At 58.6% G+C, this 27233-nt stretch overlaps 1 protein-coding gene across 1 annotated transcript in view; it reads right to left on the bottom strand.

The window, feature by feature from the left end:
• NBEAL2 (neurobeachin like 2) overlaps positions 1-27233 on the bottom strand; it is a 43384-nt gene that overhangs the window by 14972 nt on the left and 1179 nt on the right. Inside the window, 29 exon segments of the mRNA XM_064640042.1 lie at positions 493-761; positions 764-912; positions 1061-1155; positions 1383-1468; positions 1624-1783; positions 1853-2011; positions 2136-2289; positions 2777-2879; positions 2950-3109; positions 3205-3338; positions 3804-3975; positions 4277-4369; positions 4475-4557; positions 4665-4995; positions 5075-5194; positions 5276-5408; positions 5497-6068; positions 7104-7202; positions 7324-7407; positions 7507-7584; positions 8590-8696; positions 10272-10542; positions 12523-12608; positions 15203-15285; positions 15374-15494; positions 17454-17534; positions 19617-19653; positions 19655-19781; positions 20775-20863. Coding sequence (XP_064496112.1) covers positions 493-761; positions 764-912; positions 1061-1155; positions 1383-1468; positions 1624-1783; positions 1853-2011; positions 2136-2289; positions 2777-2879; positions 2950-3109; positions 3205-3338; positions 3804-3975; positions 4277-4369; positions 4475-4557; positions 4665-4995; positions 5075-5194; positions 5276-5408; positions 5497-6068; positions 7104-7202; positions 7324-7407; positions 7507-7584; positions 8590-8696; positions 10272-10542; positions 12523-12608; positions 15203-15285; positions 15374-15494; positions 17454-17534; positions 19617-19653; positions 19655-19781; positions 20775-20863 — 4236 coding nt within the window.

Here is a 27233-nt window from a genome sequence, read left to right as displayed (position 1 = left end):
CCATTCCCTGGGTGCTGTCCCTGGTCCCCCCAGAGCAGAGCTCAGTCCCTGCCCCTCCTCTGTCCCTCCCCAGGATGTTGGAACTGCACTGAGGTCTCCCCTCAGTCTCCTCTGCTCCAGCTGAACACACCAAGTGCCCTCAGTGTCCTCACAGGGCAAATCAAGGCCCTTCCCCATCCTCATTCCCTCCTTTGGACACTCTCCAATGGCTCTTCCTTCCATTGTGTCCCCCCAAATTGCCCCGATGTTGAGGTGAGGCCGCCCCAGGACAGAGCAGAACGGGACAATCCCCTCCCTGATGCCCCCAGGACAGGGATGTCCCTCCTGGCTGCCAGGGCACTGCTGGCTCAGGGACAACTGGCACCACCAGGACCCTCAGGGCCTTTGCCCAACACTCCTTTCCCAGCCTCTCATTCCCAGTCTGTCCATACAAACTGCGAGCTTGGTGTCCAGAGTGCCCCGGGGTGGTGGGTACGAGGGTTTGGGGCTCACCTGGGGGTTGCTGGTGTTGGAGACGTTGTCGCTGGGCAGCACGTCCTGGTAGCTGCTCTCGTCCAGGACGTTGGACAGGCTGGAGCTCTTCCGCGCCCGCATTCCCGGGAAGGGCTTGAAGCTCTCCAGGGGGGACGGGGTGCCGGGGCCGCTGCCGGGGGTCTGGGCACCGCTCTCGGCCGTGGCCACGGAGCTGGTGCTGGCCAGGTCGAGCCCCAGGTCAAAGGGGGAGGTGGAGAAGGGCGACAGCGGGTGGTAGACGCCGTCGAAGGGGGGGCCGTCGCCGGGGTTGGAGGACGAGCGACTGGCCCGGTCGGAGGAGTCGAAAGACTTGAAGTTGTAGGAGTGGAAGGACTTGGTGCGGCCGCTCGGGGAGATGGAGTGGTCAGAGAAGCCCTCGGAGAGCTCCTGGTCCGAGGCCTCGTATCCCAGTGGGAGGAAGACATCCAGCTCCTGGAGCTCGGTTGGCGGTGGGCTCGTGCCCTCCTTGCCGGGGGGGTCGGAGAGGCGGAGCAGCTCCGGGCAGCCCCCGCTGGTGCTCAGGCTGTGCTGGCGGGACTCGTAGGACTCCCGGACGTAGAGCTTGGTGAGGGTGTCCTGCCAGCCAGCCAGCCTGGCCAGCTGCCTCACCAGGTCCTGCTGGGCGTAGATCAGGTGGAAGAGCTGCAGGAGAAGGAAAAGGGAGGAGACCTGATGCTGCTGCCCCAGCTCCTGGTGGGTTGACGCTTGGATCCTTGGTCCTGAGCACCCGAGATCCTCCATCACCGGCACGAGGTGCTGGGGCTGCACCACTTCCATGCTGGCACATGCATGTCCACGTCCCCACCATGTCTGGGCATGGCTGGGTGCCCAGGGAGCTCAGCCCCGGGGTGACACCTCTGTCCCCTCACCTTGCGGCAGAGGTCGAGCCGGATGGTCAGCTCGGCCCGGTGGGACAGGTAAACCACGGCCACCAGGTCCTTGTAGTTGGGAGGGTCTGTGGGCAAGGAGAGACAGCACAGTGGTGGGACACCTGCTGCCCCCAAAAGCCACCAAAGATCCCAGTCCCAAGACCGGCTGAGCCTCGTGGGAAGCCACCAGCGGTGATCCCATGGCACGTGTTTTGGAGTGTATATTTTTGGGACACGGTACCTGCCCCGAGGACCTGCTCGGAGAGGCAGCGGAAGAGCAGCATGGAGCTGGGGACATCACTGAGGTAGGAGATGAGCCCGTGGTACCCAATGTCCTTCAGCTTCAGGCGGTTCTTGCTGCGCTCAGGGACTTTCTCGTACTTCAGCATCTTGTAGAGGATCTGGAGGGACAGTAAGAGGTGTCACCTCACTGGGGACGGTGAGAGGTCGGCGCCGGGGACCCGCCTTACCTTGAAGACCCTCTCCCGCACTTCATCCGAGAACTTCTTCTGCACCAGCAGTGAGAAGAGAACCTCCACCTGGCCCGGCTCGAAGAGGAAGGCGAAGAGCTGCTCCTGGGCAGGTGAGCCCTTCAGCAGGCTGTGGATCACCTCCAGCGCCCCACACACCTGCAGGACACGGGGCTGGTTGTCCACTGCCCTCCAAGTGCCCCACCATGACCTCAGTGGCTTGTGCCAGCCCAGCCCACAGCACACTGAGGAGTTTGGGGAGCAGGGTGGTTCAGTGACGAACCTGCTGCTCGTCCTGGGCCCCAGCCAGGTAGCTCAGCAAGCTCTGCATCTCCTCCACGGAGAAGCTCCGGCAGAAGAAATCCTTCACCAGGCTGAAGAGGGATGTCTGCACTGTCTTGATGTCATCTGTGGCCGTGGTCTTCTCCCTGGAGGTGCTGATGGACAGACACATGGGGACATGTTCAGTACGTTGTCACCCGTCACCAGCACCGTCCCAAATCCCGCCATGAAGCCTGAGGAGCTCCAGGGCAGCCCCACGTGGACATCCAGGGATCTTCTGGCCCATGGGAAATGTCTGCCCCAGGCTTTTGGGTCTCTGCAGGGGGTGAGCACCCCCAGTACCACAGACATGCAGCAACACAGCAAACAAGAGAAGGGCATCAACTCGTTGCAGAAGCCACCACGCTGTTGGTGGCTGAGGGAGAGATGCTGGGGATGGATTTGGGAGCCAGGCACAGGGTTGGGGATGGGATGTGGCCACTTGGAGCAGAAGATCCTGCCCCCACAATGTTCCCACACCAGAAGGGGGGATGTTACCCCTAGAAAATGGTGTCTGTCCCACACTGGAGCTCCGAGGGGGGAAGCCCGCCATTCCCACCACCACACCAGCATTCCGCAGTCCCGGCTCCGCCCGCGGCTCACCCGTAGTAGGTCCGGATGGAGTCGAGGACATACTGCACCCCGTACTTCTTACGGATGCGCTGCTTGTGGTCCTTGACCACGTTGGCCAGGTACTGGATGTGGCCTGCAGGGAGAAGGTGTGAGGGGCCTGGGGGTGGGTGGGGATGGGGGACACCCCCAGCCCCCGGTCCCACCTAAGCGCACGGCGAAGTCGCTGTTGCTCCAGATGCGGAAGTCGAAGAGGAGGTGCTGGTACAGGAGGTGCAGCAGGAGCCCACTGCCCTCGGAGGCCACCTGCTCCATGAGGATCTGCGAGGCCACCAGCGTGCTCATGTCCAGCAGAGCGCCGGAGACCTGCCACGGGAGGGAGGGAGGGGACATTGTACTCCTGCCACCCCCTTGGGAACCACGCCGGGGATCACAGGACGGAGTTTTGGGAGCTCCCCCACCTTCTGCAGCAGTGCCCCAATGATGGCCGGCCCGTGGCACTGCACCAGGCTCTCCTGGTTCACGGGGTGGTGCTGGATGAAGTTCTTCACCAGCAGCAGGAAGGCGGCCACGCTGTTCCTCTCCAGCCTGTTCTCTGCAGGGCACAGAGCTGTGAGCCCCGGGCCCACCCAAACACCCTCCTGGAGACCCCACCACCAACTCTGCTCTCCAATTTCACCCCATTCTCCTGTTTTCCTCACATTTATGGAGGTGGAAACCTCTGTTGCTCTGAGCTTGGGAATAAGCAGCTGGGTGTCAGGAGGAAGCACGTTCCACTCCTGCCAAAGGCTCCTGGACGGGCCCAGCCCTGTTCTGAGACATTAAAGACTCCACCCAGAGGCAACCCAGAGGTGGCTGGAGCCACCCTCACCTTCCCAGAACTGCTTTTTCATGACTAATTGGGTCATAACAATGTCAGAAGTGCCTTCTCCATTACACCCACACCTTGTGGTGCCTCAGGCAAGACCTCTCCTGTCTGTGGTGGACACCAGGAACACCTCCACGGCACCGTGGTTACCTCCAACCCCCTGACTCCTGCTCCACACCCTGAACTCCTCACCTGAGGACTTTCCCAGTGGGATGAGCATGCCCTGGGCGTTCCTGGAGGACGTCAGCTCTGGCCCCACCAAGTCATTGGTCTCCTCCTCGTCCTCGGGCTCCTCCTTCTTGGACACCACTTGCTCGAGCAGGGGCAGGAGCACTCCCATCCCACCCACGCAGTTGACCACGTCCTGAGGGAGGGAGGGAGAGAGGGGAAAGGTCTTGCTGGGCGCTGGAAGAGGAGGTTGCACAGCCACCTGGAGTCCCCAAAAGTCACCTGTTCCCCTACACCACCCACGGTGCCCACCCTGGATGGGGCAGACAGGTCCTCAAGGGACCCATGGGTCATGCAGGTGGACCCAACACCACATGCAGAGTCTCTGCAGGGTCCAACCAACACCCTGTGGGTGTCCTGCCCTGGGCCTGCAGCCCAGGAGAGCCCCACCTGCCTCCATGCCGGGGGGTGGATGTGTCACCCTGTGCCCACCATACCTTGACGTCCCAGTTGACCACCTTGTGCCCCGTCAGCCTCCCGTCCAGGCCGTGGCTGGGAGAGAGGTCCAGGCAGATGTTGTTCCTGCAGGCCTAGAGGAGAGCACCATGGGAGCATCCCCGTGCTCCTGGAGATGTCCCTCAGGGCACAGGGGCTCGCAGCACTGTCCCTGTCTCCGGGGGGGTGTCTCTCCTCACCTGGGGGGTGTAGTACAGCAGGAGTTTGCTGCTCAGCTCCACCAGGTCCCCTTCCAGTGTAAATGGTGACATGACATTTGGGCCTGGGAGAGGAGGACTGGGGTGAGCTGGGACACGGTGAAGGAGAGCCTGGTTGCCACCAGCACCTCTGTGGACATCCCCCAGATGTCCCTGTCCCACCCTGATGTACCTGTACAGAACAGAGCCTTGACCTGGGCCTGCTGCAGAGCCTCACAGAAGATGGCCACGGAGCCCAGGTGACCCTCCAGGGAGGTGGGGCTGCCCCACTCCATGTCCTGGCTCCCGGCCGCCGTGGTGGCCACCACCCCCTCCGTGGGCAGCTGAGTGGGGGTCCAAGAGTGGGGGCCGAGGGTGGCAGGGACAGACTGGGAGCGTCCCAGCACAGGGTGCGAGGGGAAGACTAGCTCTGGGCCGTGGGGTGCCGGCGGGTGGCTGGTGGCCGTGGCAGCTGTGGTGGTGGTCCGGTGCCCCGCGGAGCCGATGCAGCAGGAGGTGAAGGACTGGAAGGCAGAAGGGTCTTGCTCAGCCCCCCCATCATCCATGGGGAGGGGTCTGGCTAGGTCGGGGGGGGTCCTTCACCTCGTGGAGGGAGGGGAAGCGGAGCTGCGCCGTCTTCCGCAGGTGCCCGTCGGCGTAGACGCTGACGACGTTCTGGCCGAAGGGCCGGCGCCCGGCGACGTGCACGATGTCCACACAGTGCTGGGGGCAGGGAGGGGGGTCAGGGCATCCCGGTGGCCTCACTGCCCCCCCGATGGTGACAGGGACGGGGACGACGCTCACCCAAGCCGAGTCGTTGAAGGCAAACTCCGGCAAGGCCACGGTCATGTAGTCCTTCTTGGTGCAGACGGCCACCACCAGCACGCCGCCGGCGGTGAAGAACGCCTCGAAGCCCGTCCCCCCGGCCGTGAAGAAGCTGGCGGAGGAGAAACACGATGGGGATGGTGGTGTTGCCCCTCCTCATCCTCACCTCAGCCCCTCCCAGCCCCTCCATCCACCATCACCTGTAGAGCTGCCTCCTCTTCGGCCTCGCCGGCGGCTCCGGCTCCTCCTCACTCAGGCACACCCAGGCGTGGAAGGCGAAGGCCCCTCCGGGCCACTTCTGGATGGTGGGCACCATGATGCCGGCCATGCCCGGGCTCAGGTCGAAGCTCTGCAGTGCCCGGGGGGGCCCCTCCGCCCTGGCCATGCCCGAGAGCGCCCGGATGACGGGACACACGTAGGGATGAGGCCCCCGGCCCCGCTCGTGCCGCAGCAGCCGCAGCAGCTGCCGCAGCTCCCCGGGCCGGATGGACAGGCTGCCCAGCGCCCGGAGCAGCTCCAGCAGGTTCTGGGAGCAGGCAGTGGGCAGCGCCGGCTCGGTGCCCAGGGCGCCCAGCAGGGAGCCCACCATGCCGGCCTTGACGCACGTGAGGCGGCTGGGCAGGGAGGCCTCGCAGAGCCGCCGCAGCCACCCCGACAGGAAGACCTGGAGATCCCGGCATTCCAGCGCCGGCAGCCAGGCCAGCAGGATCAGCAGGGGCTGCTCGTTGCGGATGGGACGCACCGGGAAGGAGCTGTGGTCGCCCTCCACCGCCTGTTGGAACACGAGAGGAGTTTGGAGCTGCTCCGACCCTGTGGAGAGGGTTGGATCATCCCCCAGGCCACCCTGGGCTGGAAGCAGAGACCTTGTGCATCGAACCCCTTGGAGACTCCTGTGCATCAAAACCCTTGGAGACTCCTGTGCATCAAAACCCTTGGAGACTCCCGTGCATCCAGTATATCAAGACCCTCATCTGCCAAGAGTCTTGGAGACCCCTGTGCATCAAGAGTTTTGGAGACCTTGTGCATCAGTGCTTTTGGAGATCCTGTACATCTAGAATTTGGCAGATCCTTGTGCATCCAGGATTTGGACACCTCATACATCAACAGTCTTGGAGACCCTTAAGCATCAAAATTCTTGGAGACTCTCATGCATTAATAGTTTTGGAGACCTCAGCCATCAAAATTCTTGGAGACCTCCATGCATCAAAATTCTTGGAGACCTCCATGCATCAAAATTCTTGGAGACCTCCATGCATCAAAATTCTTGGAGACCTCCATGCATCAAAATTCTTGGAGACCTCCATGCATCAAAATTCTTGGAGACCTCCATGCATCAAAATTCTTGGAGACCTCCATGCATCAAAATTCTTGGAGACCTCCATGCATCAAAATTCTTGGAGACCTCCATGCATCAAAATTCTTGGAGACCCCCATGCATCAAGGATCTCAGAGACCTCCATGAATCAAAGATCTTGGAGATCTCCACACATCAAGCATCTTGGAGACCTCCGTACATCAAGGATCTCAGGGACCCCCACGCATCAAAGGCGTTGGAGACCCTCATGCATGAAGCACGTTGGAGACCCTCCCGTGTCCAGCAGTACCAGAACAAGCAGTTCCACATCCAGAAGGGCTCAAAACTCCCCAAAGCTGAGCATGACTCCAACCTAAAGATGACCCCAAGACCCCTTGGGATGAGGCTGACGGGAACCCAGGTGGGTGGAGAGAACCGAGGGGCGAGGAGGGGGGACTGAGATCCACCAGGAACCACCAGTGCCCAGCAGGGAGGAGAAGTGGGAAGGCTCACCATGTTGAGGAGCTCCTGGAGCAGGCGCTGGGTGGGCTGCCCTTGGCTCCTCAGCACCTCGTAGAGGTGGGTGTAGCCGATGCGCTCCTTGAACACCTCCTGCAAGCACACGGACAACGTGGGACCCCGCGGGACCCGCTGCTCCCACCCCGGCCCGCCCGGGCAGGGGACAACACCCCAACACATGTGCTTTCGGGGTGTCCCCTGGCTGGCTGCCCACCTTGGCCGAGGGCGAGTTGCTCATGATGGCCGTGAGCACGCCGAGGGCGTGGACCGCGATGGCGTCGGAGCCGCCGGCACCGCCCTGCGGGGACACGGGAACGGTGGGGCTGCGGAGCCCTGGGGTGGAGGGGACACCCCACCACGCCTGGGGGTCGGGTTATGGGGCGGCCCCATCCCGTACCTGCTGCAGGCCATCCCTGCTCCGTGTGGGAACCTCGCCCCGGGATTCGCCCGCCTCCTGTGAGCTGCCGAGGTAGAGCTGTGGGACATGGGGGGGAGTGGGACACAGGGACATAGGGACACAGGGAAGGGGGTTCGGAGGGGCCCCACCCCATGGGAGCTGCTGCAGCACAGCCACACTGCCCCGGGATCACTGAGGGCCAGGAAGGGCGAGGGGGGACATGAAGGTGTCACCAAGGGGGGACATGTCACCCTGTCCCAGGATCACTCAGAACCAGGAAAGGATGGAGATGCCAGTGCCCAATTCTGGTGTCACCAAGGAGGGGTGGACATGTCACCCTGTCCCAGGATCATTTAGAGCCAGGGAGGATCGAGATAAGGGTGTCACCAAGGGTGAGGATGGAGATGAAAGTGTCACTAAGGGGGACGTGCCACCCTTTCCCAGGATCGTTTAGAGCCAGGAAGGGTGAGGATGGAGGTGCAGGTGCCCAACCCGGGTGTCACCAAGGGAGGGGTGACATGTCACCTTGTCTCAGGATCATTTAGGGTCAGGAAGGGCAAGGATGGGGATTAGGATGTCACCAAGGGGTGATATGCCACCCTTTCCCAGGATCATTTAGGACCAGGAAAGGATGGAGATGAAGTTGCCCAACGCTGGTGTCACCAAGAAGGGGGAGGACATCCCCCCCGTCCCAGGATCACTGAGGGCCAGGAAGGAGGAGAATGGAGGTGAAGACATGAAGACATCCCCAAGGGGGACATCCCACCCTGTCCCAGGATCATTTAGAACCAGGAAGGGTGAGGATGGAGATGTAGATGTCACCAAGGGGGACATCCCACCGTGTCCCAGGATCATTTAGAAGGAGGAAGGGTAAGGATGGAGATGAAGATGTCACCAAGGGGGACATCCCACCCTGTCCCAGGATCATTTAGAACCAGGAAGGGTGGGGATGGCGATGAAGGGCCCAACCCTGGCGTCACCAAGGACATCCCACCCTGTCCCATGATCAGTCAGATCCAGGAACAGCAAGGCTGGAGCCGAGGCCGGAGGCCATCCCGGAGTCATCCCGGAGTCATCCCGTACCGTGCTGTTCTGGAGCAGGCGGATGATGTGCTCGAAGCAGTTGTTGCTCAGGAAGGTGGCCTGGAGCACCGGCCGGTCCTCGCAGCTCAGCATGGCCGGGATGGCGTCTGTGCGGAGGGGAGCACGGATCAGCCCCGGCCACACCCCACATCCCAAACCCCATCCCAAACCACCCACCCAGCATGAGTACCCGCAGGTTGATGGGGACCATGGATCAGAACCATCCCACATCCCACACCCCATCCTAAACTGTCTACCCAGCATGAGCACCCAAAGGCCGATGGGGAGCACAGATCAGCCCTGGCCACATCTCACATCCCATATCCCAAACCCCATCCCAAACTCCATCCCAAACCCCATCCCAAAGCACCTACCCAGCATGAGCACCCGCAGGCCGATGGGGAGCACGGATCAGCCCCATCCCACATCCCACACCCCATCCCAAACTGCCTACCCAGCATGAGCACTCAAAGGTTGATGGGGAGCATGGATCAGCCCCAGCCACATCTCACATCCCATATCCCAAAACCCATCCCAAACTCCATCCCAAACCCCATCCCAAAGCACCTACCCAGCAGGAGCACCCGCAAGCCAATGGGGAGCACAGATCAGCCCTGGCCACATCTCACATCCCATATCCCAAAACCCATCCCAAACCACCCACCTACCCAGCATGAGCATCCACAAGCCAATGGGGACCATGGATCAGCCCCATCCCACATCCCACATCCCAAACCCCATCCCAAACCACCTACCCAGCATGAGCACCTGCAGGCCGATGGGGACCATGGATCAGCCCCATCCCACATCCCACACCCCATCTTAAACTGTCTACCCAGCATGAGCACCCAAAGGCTGATGGGGAGCACAGATCAGCCCTGGTCACATCTCACATCCCATATCCCAAACCCCCTCCCAAACTCCATCCCAAACCCCATCCCAAAGCACCTACCCAGCATGAGCACCTGCAGGCCGATGGGGACCATGGATCAGCCCCATCCCACATCCCACACCCCATCTTAAACTGTCTACCCAGCATGAGCACCCAAAGGCTGATGGGGAGCACAGATCAGCCCTGGTCACATCTCACATCCCATATCCCAAACCCCATCCCAAACTCCATCCCAAAGCACCTACCCAGCATGAGCACCCGCAGGCCGATGGGGAGCACGGATCAGCCGCACCCACATCCTACATCCCAAACCCCATCCCAAACCACCCACCTACCCAGCATGAGCATCCATAAGCCAATGGGGACCATGGATCAGCCCCATCCCACATCCAACACCCCATCCCAAACCACCCACCTACCCAGCATGAGCACCCGCAGGCCGATGGGGAGCATGGATCAGCCCTGGCCACATCTCACATCCCATATCCCAAACCCCATCCCAAACTCCATTCCAAACCCCATCCCAAAGCACCTTCCCAGCAGGAGCACCCGCAAGCCAATGGGGACCACGGATCAGCCCCATCCCACATCCTACATCCCAAACCCCATCCCAAACCACCTACCCAGCATGAGCACCCCAAGGCTGATGGGGAGCACGGATCAGCCCCATCCCACATCCCACATCCCAAACCCTGTTCCAAAGCACCTACCCAGCACGAGCACCCACAGGCTGATGGGGAGCACAGATCAGGCCCATCCCACATCCCAAACCCCATCCCAAAGCACCTACCCAGCATGAGCACCCGCAGGTCCAGGAGGCCCCCGGTCGCCTCCGGCGCCGCGGGGAGGTGGGAGTTGAGGACCCTGAAATATCCGTCCAGGAGGAGCCGCAGGGACACGGGGCCGGAGCCGGGGCTGGAGCCGTGCAGGACGTGGACCACGGACACCAGGGAGCGCAGCGTGGCCTCCAGCATTCCGGGGGCATTCCCGGTCCCGCCCCGCTGCAGCACCCCCAGCAGCACCTCCACGGCCCCCGGCGTGACCGCCCGGAGCGCGTTGGGCTGTGGGGAGACGGGAAGGGATGGGAGTTATGGAGCCGGGAAGGGATGGGATTTATGGAGATGGGAAGGGATGGGATTTATGGAGCTGGGAAGGGATGGGATTTATGGAGCTGGAGCTGGGAAGGGATGGGATTTATGGAGCCGGGAAGGGATGGGATTTATGGAGAAAGGAAGGGATGGGATTTATGGAGCTGGAGCTGGGAAGGGATGGGATTTATGGAGCCGGGAAGGGATGGGATTTATGGAGCCGGGAAAGGATGGGATTTATGGAGCCGGGAAAGGATGGGATTTATGGAGATGGGAAAGGATGGGATTTATGGAGCTGGGAAGGGATGGGATTGATGGAGCTGGGAAGGGATGGGATTGATGGAGATGGAAAGGGATGGGATTTATGGAGATGGGAAGGGATGGGATTTATGGAGATGGGAAGGGATGGGATTTATGGAGCTGGAGCTGGGAAGGGATTTATGGAGCTGGGAAGGGATGGGATTTATGGAGCCGGGAAGGGATGGGATTTATGGAGCTGGAGATGGGAAGGGATGGGATTTATGGAGCTGGGAAGGGATGGAATTTATGGAGCTGGAGCTGGGAAGGGATGGGATTGATGGAGCTGGGAAGGGCTGGGATTTGTGGAGCTGGGAAGGGATGGGATTGATGGAGCCGGGAAGGGCTGGGATTTATGGAGATGGGAAGGGCTGGGATTTATGGAGCTGGAGCTGGGAAGGGATGGGATTTATGGAGCTGGGAAGGGATGGGATTGATGGAGCCGGGAAGGGCTGGGATTTATGGAGATGGGAAGGGCTGGGATTTATGGAGCTGGAGCTGGGAAGGGATGGGATTTATGGAGCTGGGAAGGGATGGGATTTATGGAGATGGGAAGGGCTGGGATTTGTGGAGCCTGGCATCACATCAAACCCTGGAGCTGAGATAACCTGAGGCCTCTGGGGCTCCAGGTCTGACCCACCCAACCCCCGAGGGGGTAAATTGATTTAAAGCCAATTTTGGAGTTATTGATTACATTGATTTTTAATTGGTGCGTTAATTAAAACTTATTTCCCATTGGATTTATGAATCCAAGAGTTTTCCATCCTCTATCCCAGAGCTGGAGAATGGAACTTCAAACCTTCCTATAATTGAATTATTTTACTTAATTGAATTATTTTACTTAATTGAATTATTTTACTTAATTGAATTATTTTACTTAGCTATTTATTTATTTTGCTTAATTCAATTATTTAAGTTAATTATTTAATTGAATGATTTGACTTAATCTGATTACTGGTTTTCATTATTTTATGGAATTATTTGACTTAATCTAATTACTGGTTTTCATTATTTTATGGAATGATTTGACTTAATCTAATTACTGGTTTTCATTATTTTATTGAATAATTTACTTAATCTGATTACTGGTTTTCACTATTTTATGGAATTATTTTACTTAATCTAATTATTTAACTTAACTATTTCATTGAATTATTTTATTTAACCTAATTATTTAACTTAATTTTTTAATTTAATCTTTTTCCTTACTTATTTTATGGAATTATTTGACTTAATCTAATTACTAGTTTTCATTATTTTATGGAATTATTTGACTTAATCTATTTACTAGTTTTCATTATTTTATTGAATTACTTTATTTAATCTGATTATTGGTTTTCATAATTTTATGGGATTATTTTACTTAATTTAATTATTTAACTATTTTATTGAATTATTTAACTTAATTTTTTAATTTAATCTCTTTCCTCACTTACTTTATTGAATTATTTTACTAAATTTAACTTTGTAATTCAGTGATTTAAAAGTTTTTAAGCTGATCCCACCCGGATTTAGGGCTGGAATTTGAAGCATGATTTTGAAAAGCTTTGGAAAAATCCGTGGTTTAATTCCAGCCTTTATCTTCCTTGGAATAACAAAACTTTGGGGTTTTATCCCTGGAATGCTGATCCCAATTCTCCCCCTCCTCAGCATTACCTTGGAGCCGGAGAGGATGGCTCCGAAAAGATGGAGCAGTCGGAGCTGGAGTGTCTCAGGGAGCTCTTTTCCTGCTTGGAAACTCTCTGTGGGGATGAGGAGGGAATGGGTTAATCTGAGGAGTCAACAGCAAAAAAAATTGGGGAAAAAACTCCTTTTCTACCCCCAAAAATAAGGAAAAAAATCCCTTTTCTACACAAAATAATAGGGGAAAAAATTCCTTTTTAACTCAAAAAAACTAGGAAAAAAATGCTTATTTCAAGCCAAAAAATTAGGGAAAGAATGCTTTTTTTTCAAACCAAAAAAATAGGGGAAAATTGCCTTTGTACCTTGAAAAATAGGGAAAAAATTGCCTTTGTACCCCGAAAAATAGGGAAAAAATTGCCTTTGTACCCTGAAAAATAGGGAAAAAATCCCTCTTCAACCCAAGAAACGGGGGGGAAAAAAATCCCTTTTCAAGCCAAAAAATAAGGAAAAACATCCCTTTTCAACTCAGAAAAATAGGGGAAAATTACTTTTGTATTACCAAAAAAAAGAGGGTAAAAAATCCCTTTACTGCTCCAAAAAATAGGGAGAAAATCCCTTTTCTACCTCCAGAAAATAGGGGGAAAAAGATCCATTTTCTACCCCCAAAAAAGAGGGTAAAAATTCTTTTTCAACCCTCGAAAATAGGGGAGAAAAAAAATCTCTTTTTCAAACCAAAAGAATAGGGGAAAAATTCCTTTGTACCCCAAAAAATAGGGAAAAAAAATCCCCTTTTAACCCAAATCCACCCCACGCTGGTGCTGGCCCTTGGTGATGATGGAGAAGATGAAGATGCCCCAAATTTGCCAGCTCTGGCTGTGCCAGATGAGGGATTTTTGTCCCCCCAAAATGGGGGTTTGTTCAAAAATCAGGGTCCGTTGGGGCTTTATGGGGTGGGGGGAGTTTTAGGGGATTTTTTGCAACGGTTGTTGCCTCCGAAAGGGGTTTTTGGGGCTTCCCCGGAAAAAAAAATCCCCTTTCTGTTGATTTTTGTGGGTTCCTGGGTGGTGCAGGGCTTCATTCCTGCTGTAGGATCCTGCCTGGAATAGGTACAGGATCCTAGATTTGTGGGGCAGATATAGGATATTCTGGGACAGGTATTGGATCCTATATTTGCCCTTGGAATCATACAACAGTCCTGAGACAGGTATAGGATCCTGTAATTCCTGGGACGGGTATAGGATAACCAGGAGCAATTCCAGGATCCCATATTCCCAGGGACAGGTATAGGATAACCAGGAGCAGGTCCAGGATCCCATATTTGCTCTGGAATAATACAGTGATCCTGGAGCAGGTCCAGGATCCCATATTCCCAGGGACAGGTTTATGATATCATGGAACAGGTACAGGATCCTATATTTGTGGGACAGGTATAGGATGACCTGGAGCAGGTACAGGATCCTATATTTGTGGGACAGGTACAGGATAACCTGGAGCAGGTACAGGATCCTATATTCCCAGGGACAGGTACAGGATACCATGGAGCAGGTATAGGCTCCTATATTCCCAGGGACAGATATAGGATGACCTGGAGCAGGTCCAGGATCCCATATTCCCAGAGACAGGTATAGGATGACCTGGAGCAGGTACAGGATCCCATATTCCCAGGGACAGGTATAGGATAACCTGAAGAAGGTACAGGATCCTATATTTGCCCTTGGAATCATACAACAATCCTGGAGCAGGTACAGGATCCCATATTCCCAGGGACAGGTATAGGATAACCTGGAGCAGGTACAGGATCCTATATTTGCCCTTGGAATCATACAACAATCCTGGAGCAGGTATAGGATCCCATATTCCCAGGGACAGGTACAGGATGACCTGGAGCAGATGTAGGATCCTTTATTTACCCTTGGATCCTATACCCGCCCCTAAATCCTACATCTCCCCATGGATCCTACATGTATTCCTGGATCCCATCCCTGCCCCAGCATCCTCTACCTCTCCACCCCTATGGATCCCACAGTGCCCCTATCCCTATTCCTGGATATTCCCCATCCCTATGGATCCCACAGTGCCCCCATCCCTATCCTTGGATATTCCCCATCCCTACGGATCCCAGAGTGCCCCTATACATTTCCTGGATATTCCCCATCCCTATGGATCCCATACTGCCCCTATCCCTATTCCTGGATATTCCCCATCCCTATGGATTCCCACAGTGCCTCTATACATTTCCTGGATATTCCCCACCCCTATGGATCCCATAGTGCCCCTATCCCTATCCCTGGATATTCCCCACCCCTATGGACCCCATAGTGCCCCTATACATTTCCTGGATGCTCTCCACCCCTATGGATCCCATAGTGCCCCTATCCCTATTCCTGGATATTCCCCATCCCTATGGATCCCACAGTGCCTCCATCCCTATCCTTGGATATTCCCCACTCCTATGGATCCCATACTACCCCTATACATTTCCTGGATATTCCCCACCCCTATGGACCCCATAGTGCCCCTATCCCTATCCCTGGATATTCCCCATTCCTATGGATCCCATAGTGCCCCTATCCCTATCCCTGGATCCCTATGGATCCCATAGTGCCCCTATCCCTATCCCTGGATCCCTATGGATCCCATAGTGCCCCTATCCCTATCCCTGGATCCCTATGGATCCCATACCACCCCCATCCCCACCCCAACCCCCCTTTACCTTGGAAGAAGGCGCCGAACTCGGGGGGCAAAGGGGCGGGGGTGAACTTGTATTTACTCTTCTCCTTGGAGCTGATGAATTCCCTGGAAGGAGAGAGAGAGGGGTGAAGCAGTGGGATGTGGGGCGGGGGCGGGATTTGGGGCTGGAGGCGGGATTTGGGGCCGGGCTCACCCGCGGAGCTGCCGCCGCCAGGTCTGGTGCGGGTCGAAGAAGCCCTCGCAGAGGAGCAGCGCGTGCAGGATCCCGCTCTCCAGCTGCTCCCGCGCCCGCTCCTCCCGGGGACATCCCGCAGCTGCCGGGAAAAGGAGCGGGAATAACCCCCCATCCTCCCCAAAAAAATCCCCCTCTGGCTCAGCCCCCCCGGGGAACGCGGCATCGCCCCCAAAACGCAGCATCGCACACTCAGGGCAGCGGCTCCGCCCCAAAACGCAGGGGTTAACCCCCCCCCGAATCACGGCATCACCCCCCCGAGCTCCAGCGACCCCCCAAAACTGCAGTATCCCCCCAAAAACTGTATCGTTCCCCCTTAAAATGCTTCATGTCATCCCAAAACACGGGGCTGACCTCCCATCCCCAAATCACAGGATCCCCCCCAAATCAAAACGTCACCCCCCCCGAACTGCATAACCCCCCAGGAAGTCCAGCATCCTGCCCCAAAAGACATCATCCTTCTAAAAAGTGCATCAGGTCACCCCAAAACACAGGATTTACCCCCCAAAAGGGCACCATTCCCCCCCAAAGCACATCAATCCCCTAAAATGCATCCCATCACCCCAAAACATAAGATTTACCCCCCAAATCGCAGCATTGCCCCCAAAGTGCATCGTCCCCCCAAAAGCATCACCCTCTCAAATTCCAGCATCCCCCCAAATTCCAGCATCCCCCCAAATTCCAGCATCCCCCAGAAGTGCATCATTGCCCCCAGAGTGCAGCACATCACCCCAAACCCCAGGTTTTATCCCCCAAACCCCAGGATTTACCCCCCCAAAGTGCATCACCCCCCATGAAATCCGGCATTCCCCCAAATTACAGCATTCCCCCCAAAAAACTGCATCATTACCCCCCCCAAAAGCACATCACCCCCCAAAACCCATCATCACCCCAAAAAAATGCATCCCATCGCCCCCAAAGCCAGGATTTACATCCCAAATCCCAGCTTCGCTCCCCTAAAAAGCATCACCCCCAAACCCATCACCACCCCAAAAAAAGTGCATCCAATCACCCCAAAACCTCAGGATTTATCTCCCAGATCCCAGTATCACCCCCCCAAAAGCATCACCCCCAAAGTCCAGCATCCCCCAAAACACAGCACCCCCCACAAACTTCATCATCCCCCCCCAAATCCCATCAGCCCCCAAATCCCAGCATCCCCCCCAAATCCCAGCATCCCCCCAAAACACTTCATTCCCCTTCAAGTCACATCACCCAAAACCTCAGGATTTACCCCCCAAATCACAGCATCACCCCAAAACCCAGCACAACCCCCAAAAGGGCATCTTCCCCCCCAAAGCACATTAGCCCCAAAAGTGCATCCCATCGCCCCCAAAGCCAGGATTTACATCCCAAATCCCAGCTTCGCTCCCCTAAAAAGCATCACCCCCAAACCCATCACCACCCCAAAAAAGTGCATCCAATCACCAAAACCTCAGGATTTACACCCCCAAATCCCAGCATCACCCCCTAAAAAGCATCACCCCCAAATTTCAGCATCCCCAAAACACAGCACAACCCCCAAAAATGCATCATTCCCCCCAAAGCACATTGATCCCAAAAGTGCATCCCATCACCCCCAAACCCAGGATTTACATCCAAATTCCAGCATTGCTGCCCCAAAAAGCATCACCCCCAAACCCATCACCACCCCAAAAAAGTGCATCCCATCACCCCAAACCCCAGAATTTACCCCCCTAAATCCCAGCATCACCCCCCAAAAGCATCACCCCCAAAGTCCAGCATCCCCCACAAACTTCATCATCCCCCCCCAAATCCCATCACCCCCCAAATCCCAGCATCACCCCAAAACCCAGCACAACCCCAAAAGGGCATCGTTCCCCCCCAAAGCACATCAACCCCAAAAGTGCATCCCATCACCCCCAAAGCCAGGATTTACATCCCAAATCCCAGCATCACTCCCCTAAAAAGCATCCCCCCCAAAGTCCAGCATCCCCCAAATCACAGCACCCCCCCAAAGTGCATCACCCCCCTAAAGTGCCCCCCTGCCCCCAAAAGTGCCCCCGGCCCCCGTGCCCACCTTGGCCCCGCAGACCCGCAGCAGCCTCAGCACCTCGGCCAGGAACCCCGGAGTTTTGTCCCCTGGATGTTCTCCGGGTTCCTGGGAAAGAAAACGTCGGGAGGGGGGGATTCCCCTCGGGAGGGCTTTGGGAGGGGGGAGATGGGAAAATTTCGGGGGGCAGATGGGATTTGGGGGGTAAAGAACGTGTTTCTCGGGGTAAACGCCGTGTTTTGGGGCGATGCACTTTTTGGGGGGATTTGACACGTTGAGGGAGGGGAGCGATGGGATTTTGGGGGGGAATGCTGGGATTTGGGGGGATGCTGGGATTTTGGGGGGATGCTGGGATTTTGGGGGGGATGCTGGGATTTTGGGAGATGCTGGGATTTGGGGAGGATGCTGGGATTTTGGGGGATGCTGGGATTTGGGGGGATGCTGGGATTTGGGGGGAGATGCTGGGATTTTGGGGGATGCTGGGATTTGGGGGGGATGCTGGGATTTGGGGGGGATGCTGGGATTTGGGGGATGCTGGGATTTTGGGGAGATGCTGGGATTTGGGGGGGATGCTGGGATTTGGGGGGATGCTGGGATTTCATGGGGGGATGCTGGGATTTGGGGAGATGCTGGGATTTGGGGGGATGCTGGGATTTCATGAGGGGATGCTGGATTTGGGGGGGATGCTGGGATTTGGGGAGATGCTGGGATTTTGGGGGGGATGCTGGGATTTGGGAGATGCTGGGATTTGGGGGGATGCTGGGATTTGGGGAGATGCTGGGATTTGGGAGATGCTGGGATTTGGGGGGGGATGCTGGATTTGGGGGGGATGCTGGGATTTGGGGGAATGCTGGGATTTGGGGGGGAATGCTGGGATTTTGGGAGATGCTGGGATTTTGGGGGGGATGCTGGGATTTTGGGGGGATGCTGGGATTTGGGGGGGATGCCTGGATTTGGGGAGATGCTGGGATTTCATGGGGGGATGCTGGATTTGGGGGAGATGCTGGGATTTGGGGGGATGCTGGGATTTCATGGGGGGATGCTGGGATTTGGGGGGGAATGCTGGGATTTGGGGGATGCTGGGATTTCATGGGGGATGCTGGGATTTCATGGGGGGATGCTGGGATTTGGGGGGGATGCTGGGATTTGGGGGGGATGCTGGGATTTGGGGAGATGCTGGGATTTGGGGGGGGATGCTGGGATTTGGGGGGGGGATGCTGGGATTTCATGGGGATCCCAAAGTCAGGAACTCCGGGGGGATGCTGCCATTTGGGGGGTAAATGCTGTTTTGGGGTGACGTGAGAGGCTTCGGGGGGTTCCCGTGTTTTGGGGGCTCATGACTCACCTTTGGGGGGTGCTGTGTTTTGGGGGATGCTGGACTTTTGGGGGATGCTGTGATTTGGGGGGTATTTTGGGGTGATGGGATGCACTTTAGGGGGGGATGATGCAGTTTTGAGGGGAGTGACATGATTTGGGGGGGGTAAATCCTGTGTTTTGGAGTGATGGGATGCACTTTTGGGGGGGATGATGCACTTTTGGGGGGGGATGATGCACTTTGGGAGGGGTGATGTGATTTTGGGGGGGTAAATCAGATCCTGTCCTGGGTCTGATGCACTTTGGGGGGGGGTGACATGATTTTGGGGGGGGTAAATCCTGTGTTTTGGGGTGATGGGATGCACTTTGGGGGGGGATGATGTGCTTTTTGGGGGAGGAATGTTGCATTTTGGGATTTCCTGGGGGGAGGGTGATGCACCTCAGGAAAGGCCCCTGTTGTTTTTTGGGATGCTGTGCTTTTTGGGATGCTGTGTTTTTTGGGATGCTGTGCTTTCTGGGATGCTGTGCTTTTTGGGATGCTGTGTTTTTTGGGATGCTGTGCTTTTTGGGATGCTGTGCTTTTTGGGATGCTGTGCTTTTTGGGATGCCGTGCTTTTTGGGAGCAGGGTGTGCATCCCACAGGACACCACGATGCTTTGGGACCAGTTTGGGACCAGTTTGGTCCCTTCAAAGAGGGGGTTCTTCTCTTTTGGGGGGGGGGGGGCACAGGACCAAGAGCTGGGGGGTCCCCTCAACGTCCGTGGGGCTGCCCCGGCTCCTGCTGCTCCGGGATGGGAACGGGAATGACTGGAATGGGAATGGGAGGCTGGAGGGGGCTTTGGGGGGTCGGGCTGACCTCGGGGGGGGGTCACCCACCTGCAGATGATGCTGAAGAACTTGAGGAGCAGCAGGGCCTGGCCCAGCCCGGCCCCCCCGCCCTCCTCCCGCGGGATCAGGGCCACGCTCTGGCCCAGCCTCTGGATCAGCACCTGGAGCACTTCCCGAGGGAGCACCGGGATCTCTGACACCGCCTCCTCCGGCCTGGGGGGGGGCACAGGATGTGACCCCACACCCCCCACAGCCCCCCCCGGCTCACACCGGATGGGGGAAACCACCGGGGGCGGAGGAGCCGGGACAGGACGAGCCCAAATTTGGCAAAGCCCGAATTTAGGGTGAGTGACACCGAGTGACAGCACCCCCCCCACACGGGGTGTCACGCACACAGCACCCAGGGGTGCCGGGGGGGGTGTAGGGGGGGGGGTCACTGGGGGTCTCTCGAGGGTGCTGGGAGGGGGGGTGGTGTCACCCAGGGATGGCTGAGGGTCCTGCACTGGTGCTCGGGAGTGTCACCCGGGGGTCCTGGGGGGCAGGGAGGGGTGCTGGGGGGTCTCTCAGGGGTCCTGGGGGGGTCCCTCAGTGGCACTGGGGGGTGTCACCCAGGGGTGCAGGGAGGGGTTCCCTCAGGGGTTCTGGGGGTCACCCGGAGGTCCTGGGGGGGTCACTCAGGGGTGCTGTGGGGTCTCTCAGGAGTCCTGGGGGTCACTCAGGGGTGCTGTGGGGTCTCTCAGGGGTCCTGGGGGGGTCACTCAGGGGTGCTGTGGGGTCTCTCAGGGGTCCTGGGGGGGCCACTCAGGGGTGCTGTGGGGTCTCTCAGGGGTCCTGGGGGTCACCCAAGGGTGCTGGGAGGGTCACTCAGGGGTGCTGTGGGGTCTCTCAGGGGTCCTGGGGGGGTCACTCAGGGGTCCTGGGGGGGTCACCCAAGGGTGCTGGGAGGAGTCACTCAGGGGTGCCGGGAGGGGTGTCCATCAGGGGTGATGGAGGGGGGTCCCCCAGGGGTGTGTCAAGCAGGGATGTTGGGGGTCCCCCAGAGGTGCTGGGGGTCATGCAGGGATCCTGGGGGTCCCTCAGGGGTTATGGGAGGGGTCACCTGGGGTGACTGGGGGCTCCTTCAAGAGGGCTGGGGGGTGTCACCCAGGGATGTTCGGGGTCCCTCAGAGGTCCTGGGGTGTCCCCCGGGTGCTGGGGGTCCCTGACCTGCGGGGCTCCAGCGAGGGCAGGGCGATGACCCTCTCGAAGCTCATGACGAAGTTCTCCAGCCACTGCTGCAGGTACGACACGTCCTTCTGCGGGGGAGGGAGGGGCTGCAGCCACCGGCCAATCACAGACCACCCTGAGCCCCGCCCAGGCCAATCACAGACCACCTTGAGCCCCACCCTGCATCCACCAGCCAATCAGCAGCCAGAGAAATCAAGCCACGCCCCCTCAGGAGCAGCTGGCCAATAGGGGCCGGGGTGTGACCACACCGCTGGCAGCCACCAACCAATCAGAGCCCAGAGCAGCACAACCTGTGGACTCACTGCCCAATCAGCATCCAGAGCCACACAACCTGTGGGAGCTTGCTGACCAATCAGCGCAAACTGTGGGAACTTGTTGACCAATCAGAGCCCAGACCAGCACAACCTGTAGAGCTCCTGACCAATCAGAGCCCAGAGCCACACAACCTGCGCAGATGCTGAACCAATCAGAACCCAGAGTAAGAACAACCTGTGGACTTGCCGACCAATCAGGTGCCAGAGCAGCACAACCTGTGGAGCTCTTGACCAATCAGCATTGAGAGCAGCACAACCTGTGGACTCGCCGACCAATCAGCTCACAGAGCACCTGCCCCCTAAATGCAGCACCAGCCAATCAGGGCAGAGCCTCCCCCGCCCCCAACACCACCCGAGGTTGTGCAACAAATGGTGACAGTGGTGACATCGGGGACACGGGGATGTCAGCGACTCATCCCGGGCTGGGCACCCCCACCCAGAGCACCCTGGGGTCACCACGGCCCTGAGCACCCCTAAGGGGCACCTTGGGGTCACTCACACCCCCAAAAACCCCAAAGGGGCACCTTGGGGTCACTCACATCCCCAAAAACCCCAAAGCAGCACCCTGGGGTCACCCACAGCCCTGAGCACCCCAAAGCAGCACCCTGGGGTCACTCACATCCCCAAAAACCCCAAAGCAGCACCTTGGGGTCACTCACACCCCCAAAAACCCCAAAGGGGCACCTTGGGGTCACTCACATCCCCAAAAACCCCAAAGCAGCACCCTGGGGTCACTCACACCCCAAAAACCCCAAAGCAGTACCCTGGGGTCACTCACGGCCCCAAACACCCCAAGGTGGCACCGTCAGCACCTGAGCACCCCAACACATCAACCTGGGGTGACCCTCAGCCCTGAGCACCCCAAGGTGACACCACGGGGTCACCCCTGACCTTGTGCATCCCAGTGTGGCACCTTGGGGTCACTCACGTCTCCAGGAACCCCAAAGCAGCACCCTGGGGTCACCCACAGCCCTGAGCACCTCAGGACATCTACTTGGGGTCACCAACAGCCCTGAGCACCCCAAGGGGACACCTTGGGGTCAGCCATGTCCCTGAGCACCCCAAAGCAGCACCCTGGGGTCACCACGGCCCTGAGCACCCCAATGGGGCACCTTGGGGTCACTCACACCCCCAAGAACCCCAAAGCAGCACCGTGGGGTCACCCATGTCCCTGAGCATCCCAGTATGACGCCTTAGGGTCACCCATGTCCCTGAGCACCCCAATATCACACCTTGGGGTCACCCATGTCCCTGAGCACCCCAATACGACACCTTGGGGTCACCCACAGCCCCGAGCACCCCACTGTGACACCTTGGGGTCCTCCACACCCCCACGCAGCACCCTGGGGTGTCCCCACTGGGCAGGGACCGTCTCCCCTTGGGGACATCCCTCTTCCCACGAGGACCAGCCCCCCCCGGCTCCCAACTTCCCAGGCACAGAACGTCCCCCATCCCTCCCCCATCCCCCTCCTCGCCAGAGGGGACCGCGAGGGGCCCCCAAAAACCCCACCCCAACCCCGTCACCGCCCGTTTCCCCCCCAAAAACCCGCCTCCCCCCCCAAGCTGCCGCTCCCCCCCGAGCGCCGCATCCCCGGGGATGCTCCCGGTATGATCCTGGTACCTGCCCCCGGGGGTGCTCGGTGCCCTCCATGCCCCGGGCGCTGCCGGCACGGCCGGAACAGGGCCGGGGGAGGAGCTCGGGGTGTTATTGTAGGGCCCCCCCGTTTTGTCGCCGCTGCCGCTTGTGCAAAGCCACCAAAAATAAAAAAAAAAGAAAAGCCCCAGAGCGTCAGGAAGTGCCAAGTCACCCGCGGCCCCAACGGCGCTTCCTCCGCCCGCGCCGGGGGCACCGGGAACCGGGGGGACACGGGGGGGACACCGGGGGGACAGTGAGGGGACCCCCAGCGCCCACCCGGGCCGTGTCCCAGGTCCTGCTGCGGCGGCATCGCCAGGACGCCGGCACAGGGTGGTTTATCCCGGTATTCCCCGGGAATAGAGCCCCAATCCTGCCCTCACCACACCGCGGAGCTGGGAAGTGCCGAAGTGATGAGTTCGCCAGTTCTCAGCACCACGACGCTCTCTGAGCGCCCGTCTGGAGCCGATGTCTCAAAATTCCCTGAGCGTCCACCTGGAGCCGGTGTCCCCAATTCCCTGGGCACTCACCCAGGGCCGGTTTCCCAAATTCCCTGAGCACCCACCTGGACCTGACATCCCCAAATCCCTGTTCACCCACCCGCAGCTGACATCCCAAGATTCCCTGAGCACTCATCCAAAGCCAGTACCCCAAGTTCCCTGTGCACTCACCCACAGCCAGTGGCCAAATTCCCTGAGCACCCACCTGGACCTGACATCCCGAAATTCCCTGGGCACCCACCCAGAGCCAGCTTCCCAAAATTCCCTTGGGCAGCCACCCGGAGCTGACATCCCAAAATTCCATGTGGCCGCGAGGGGCGATGGCATCGCCACGACGCCGGCACAGGGTGGTTTATCCCGGTATTCCCTGGGAATAGAAACTCAATCCTGCCCTCCCCGCACTGTGCAGTGATGAGTTTGCCAGTTCTCAGCACCACGATGCTCCTGGAGCTGATATCCCAAAATTACCTGAGCATCCACCTGGAGCTGGTGTCCCAAAATTACCTGAGCATCCACCTGGAGCTGGTGTCCCAAAATTCCCTGAGCATCCACCTGGAGCTGGTGTCCCAAAATTCCCTGTGCACCAACCTGGAATTGGTGTCCCAAGTTCCCTGAGCATGCCTCTGGAGCTCACATCCCAAAATTCCCTGAGTGCCCACCTGGAGTCGGTGACCCCCGATTCCCTGAGCATTCATCCAGAGCCAGTATCCCAAGTTCCCTGAGCACTCATCCAGAGCCGGTGGCCAAATTCCCTGAGAACCCACCCAGAGCTGGTGGCCCAAATTCCCTGAGCACCCACCTGGAGCTGACATCCCGAAATTCCCTAAGAACCCACCCAGAGCTGACATCCCAAGATTCCATGTGGCATGAGGGGCGATGGCATGGCCACAACGCTGGCACATGGCAGTGACCAGGTTAGGTTATCCTGGTATTCCCTGGGAATAGAACCCCAATCCTGCCCTCCCCAACCACGCAGTGATGAGTTTGCCAGTTCTCAGCACCACAATATTCCCTGAGCGCCCACCTGGAGCTGACATCCCAAAATTCCCCGTGCACCCACCTGGAGCCGGTGTCCCAAGATTCCCGGTGTCCCAAGACTCCCGGTGCCCGCCCCGTCCCCGCGGGTGCCCGTGCCAGCCGTCGGTGCCTGTCCCAGCCGGTCCCGGCTGGCAGAGCCTGTTGGGTGGCTTTGGCTGTTCCAGCGCGGAGCCGCCTGGGAATGCCAGGCCAGGAATGCCAGGCCAGGAATGCCAGGCCAGGAATGCCGGGCCGGGAATGCCGGGCCGGGAATGCCGGGAGCAACGGAGCGCCCGGAACGGGGCCGGGGACAAAGTCACCGCATTGTCACCTCCCCGCCACCGAGGGTCGCGGGGTCACAGCGGGGGGATCACATTCCTGCCATCCCATCTGGGGGGTGGGACAACGCGGTTGGCACGGTCCGGCCGTGGCAGAGCCACCCCTGGGGACATCCCTGTCCCTGCCACCCCTGGGGACATCGCTGTCCCTGCCACCCCTGGGGACATCCCCGCCCCTGCCACCCCTGGGGACATCCCTGTCCCTGTCAGTACCAGGGACATCCCTGTCCCTGCCAGCACCGGGGCCATCCCTGTCCCTGTCAGTACCAGGGACATCCCTGTCCCTGCCACCCCTGGGGACATCCCTGTCCCTGCCAGCACCGGGGCCATCCCTGTCCCTGTCAGTACCAGGGACATCCCTGTCCCTGCCACCCCTGGGGACATCCCTGTCCCTGCCAGCACCGGGGACATCCCTGTCCCTGCCACCCCTGGGGACATCCCCGCCCCTGCCACCCCCGGGGCCACGCGCTGTGTCCCGTTTTGAAGCCACAGGGATAACGCGGCCGTTCCCGGAGCGCTGCCCTCCTCCGGTGTCACCAGCCGGGGAGGGGACAGTGACAGGGGCGCTGCCATCCAGGTGGCACTGCCACCGAGGTGACACTCCAGCCTCGTCCTCTCCAGGGCCTTGGGGACATCACCACGGCGAAGGCCAGAGGGTTTTGCTGTGTGACAGGGGGGTGACACCGAGGTCCTGCCTTGTCCCCGGTGCCCCTCAGAGGTGGCACGGTCACCCCGTGGAGTGGGCACACCCTGACAGGTGGCACCTGTCCCCGTGCCACCACACACACCCGAGGGAGTGCCACCCACAGACATCTGTGTCCCCTGTGTGACCACACACACCTGAGGGAGTGGCACCTGCCCCCACAGGACCAGGGACACCTGAGGGAGTGGTACCTGTCCCCACAGGACCAGGGACACCTGAGGGAGTGGCACCTGTCCCCACAGGACCACAAACACTTGATGGAGTGGCACCTGTCCCCACAGGACCAGGGACCCCTCGAAGGGGTGGCACCTGTCCCCCTGTGATCACCACACTTCGCTGGCAGGACACACGTCCCTGTAAGACCACGGACACCTCAGTGGGGTGGCCCCTGTCCCTGTACGGCCACAGACACCTTGACATGGTGGCACCTGTCCCCACACAGCCAAAGACGCCCCGGCACTGTGGCACCTGTCCCTGTGTGACCATGGCCACCACAGTGGTGTGGCCCCTGTCCCTGTATGGCCACAGACACCCCAAGGTAGTGGCCCCTGTCCCTGTATGGCCACAGACACCTTGACATGGTGGCACCTGTCCCCACACAGCCAAAGGCGCCCCGGCACTGTGGCACCTGTCCCTGTGTGACCATGGCCACCACAATGGTGTGGCCCCTGTCCCTGTATGGCCACAGACACCCCAAGGTCGTGGCACCTGTGCCCACACAACCCCAGGCACCTCCATAGTGTGGCACGTGTCCCCCATACAACCAGGGACACCTGGACAGTGTGGCACCTGTCCCCATATGAGCAGGGACACCTGATGGAGTGGCCCCTCCCCCCATATGACCAGGGACACCTGGACAGTGACACCTGACCCCTCATGACCTTACAGCTCATGACAGGTGTAGTGGCCCCCGTCCCCACAGAGCCACGAGCCCCTCCAAGGTGTGCCACACGTCCCCACATGGGCACAGACATCCCTGCAGCGTGACAGGTGTCCCCATAGGAGTGTGGTCATGACAATGGTGTGGCACGTGTCCCCATATGGCCACAGGCACCCCAATGTCGTGGCCCCTGTCCCCACACAATCACAGACACCTCAACAGAGTGACACCTGTCCCCACATGACCATGGACACCCCAATGTAGTGACCCCTGTCCCTGTGTGACCACAGACACCTCAATGCAGTGGCCCCTGTCCCCATAAAATCACAGACACCCCAATGCAGTGGCACCTGTCCCCATAAAATCACAGACACCTCAATGCAGTGGCATCTGTCCCTGTGAGACCATGGGCACCACAATGGCATGGCACCTGTCCCCATATGGCCACAGACACCCCGATGTAATGGCATCTATAGGACCAAGGACACCATGGCATGGCACCTGTCCCCATATGATCATGGACACCCCAATGTCGTGGCCCCTGTCCCTGTGTGACCATGGACACCTCAGTGGTGTGGCACCTGTCCCCATATGGCCACAGACACCCCGATGTAATGGCACCTGTAGGACCAAGGTCACCATAATGGTGTGGCATCTGTCCCCACACAATCACAGACACCTCAACAGTCACACCTGTCCCCATATGGCCACAGACACCCCAGTGTAGTGGCCCCTGTCCCTGTAGGACCAAGGACCCCACAATGGTGTGGCACCTGTCCCCATATGATCATGGACACCCCAACGTAGTGGCCCCTGTCCCCATGTGGCCACAGACACCTCAATGCAGTGGCCCCTGTCCCTGTGTGACCATGGTCACCACAGTGGAGTGGCACCTGTCCCCATATGGCCACAGACACCCCGACACAGTGGCACCTGTCCCTGTGCCACCAATCCCCCCGATGTCACAGCCCCTGTCCCTGCACACCCCCCAGATGAGTCCCTCCAAACAGGGGTGGCTTCGTTTTGGGGTATTTTGGGGTGACTGTTTTGGGG

Source organism: Pseudopipra pipra, chromosome 1 (assembly GCF_036250125.1).
Source record: "Pseudopipra pipra isolate bDixPip1 chromosome 1, bDixPip1.hap1, whole genome shotgun sequence".
Classification (NCBI taxonomy): domain Eukaryota; kingdom Metazoa; phylum Chordata; class Aves; order Passeriformes; family Pipridae; genus Pseudopipra; species Pseudopipra pipra.
Note: the sequence above shows the minus strand (reverse complement) of the source record. Positions and strands in the feature narration are given on the sequence as shown.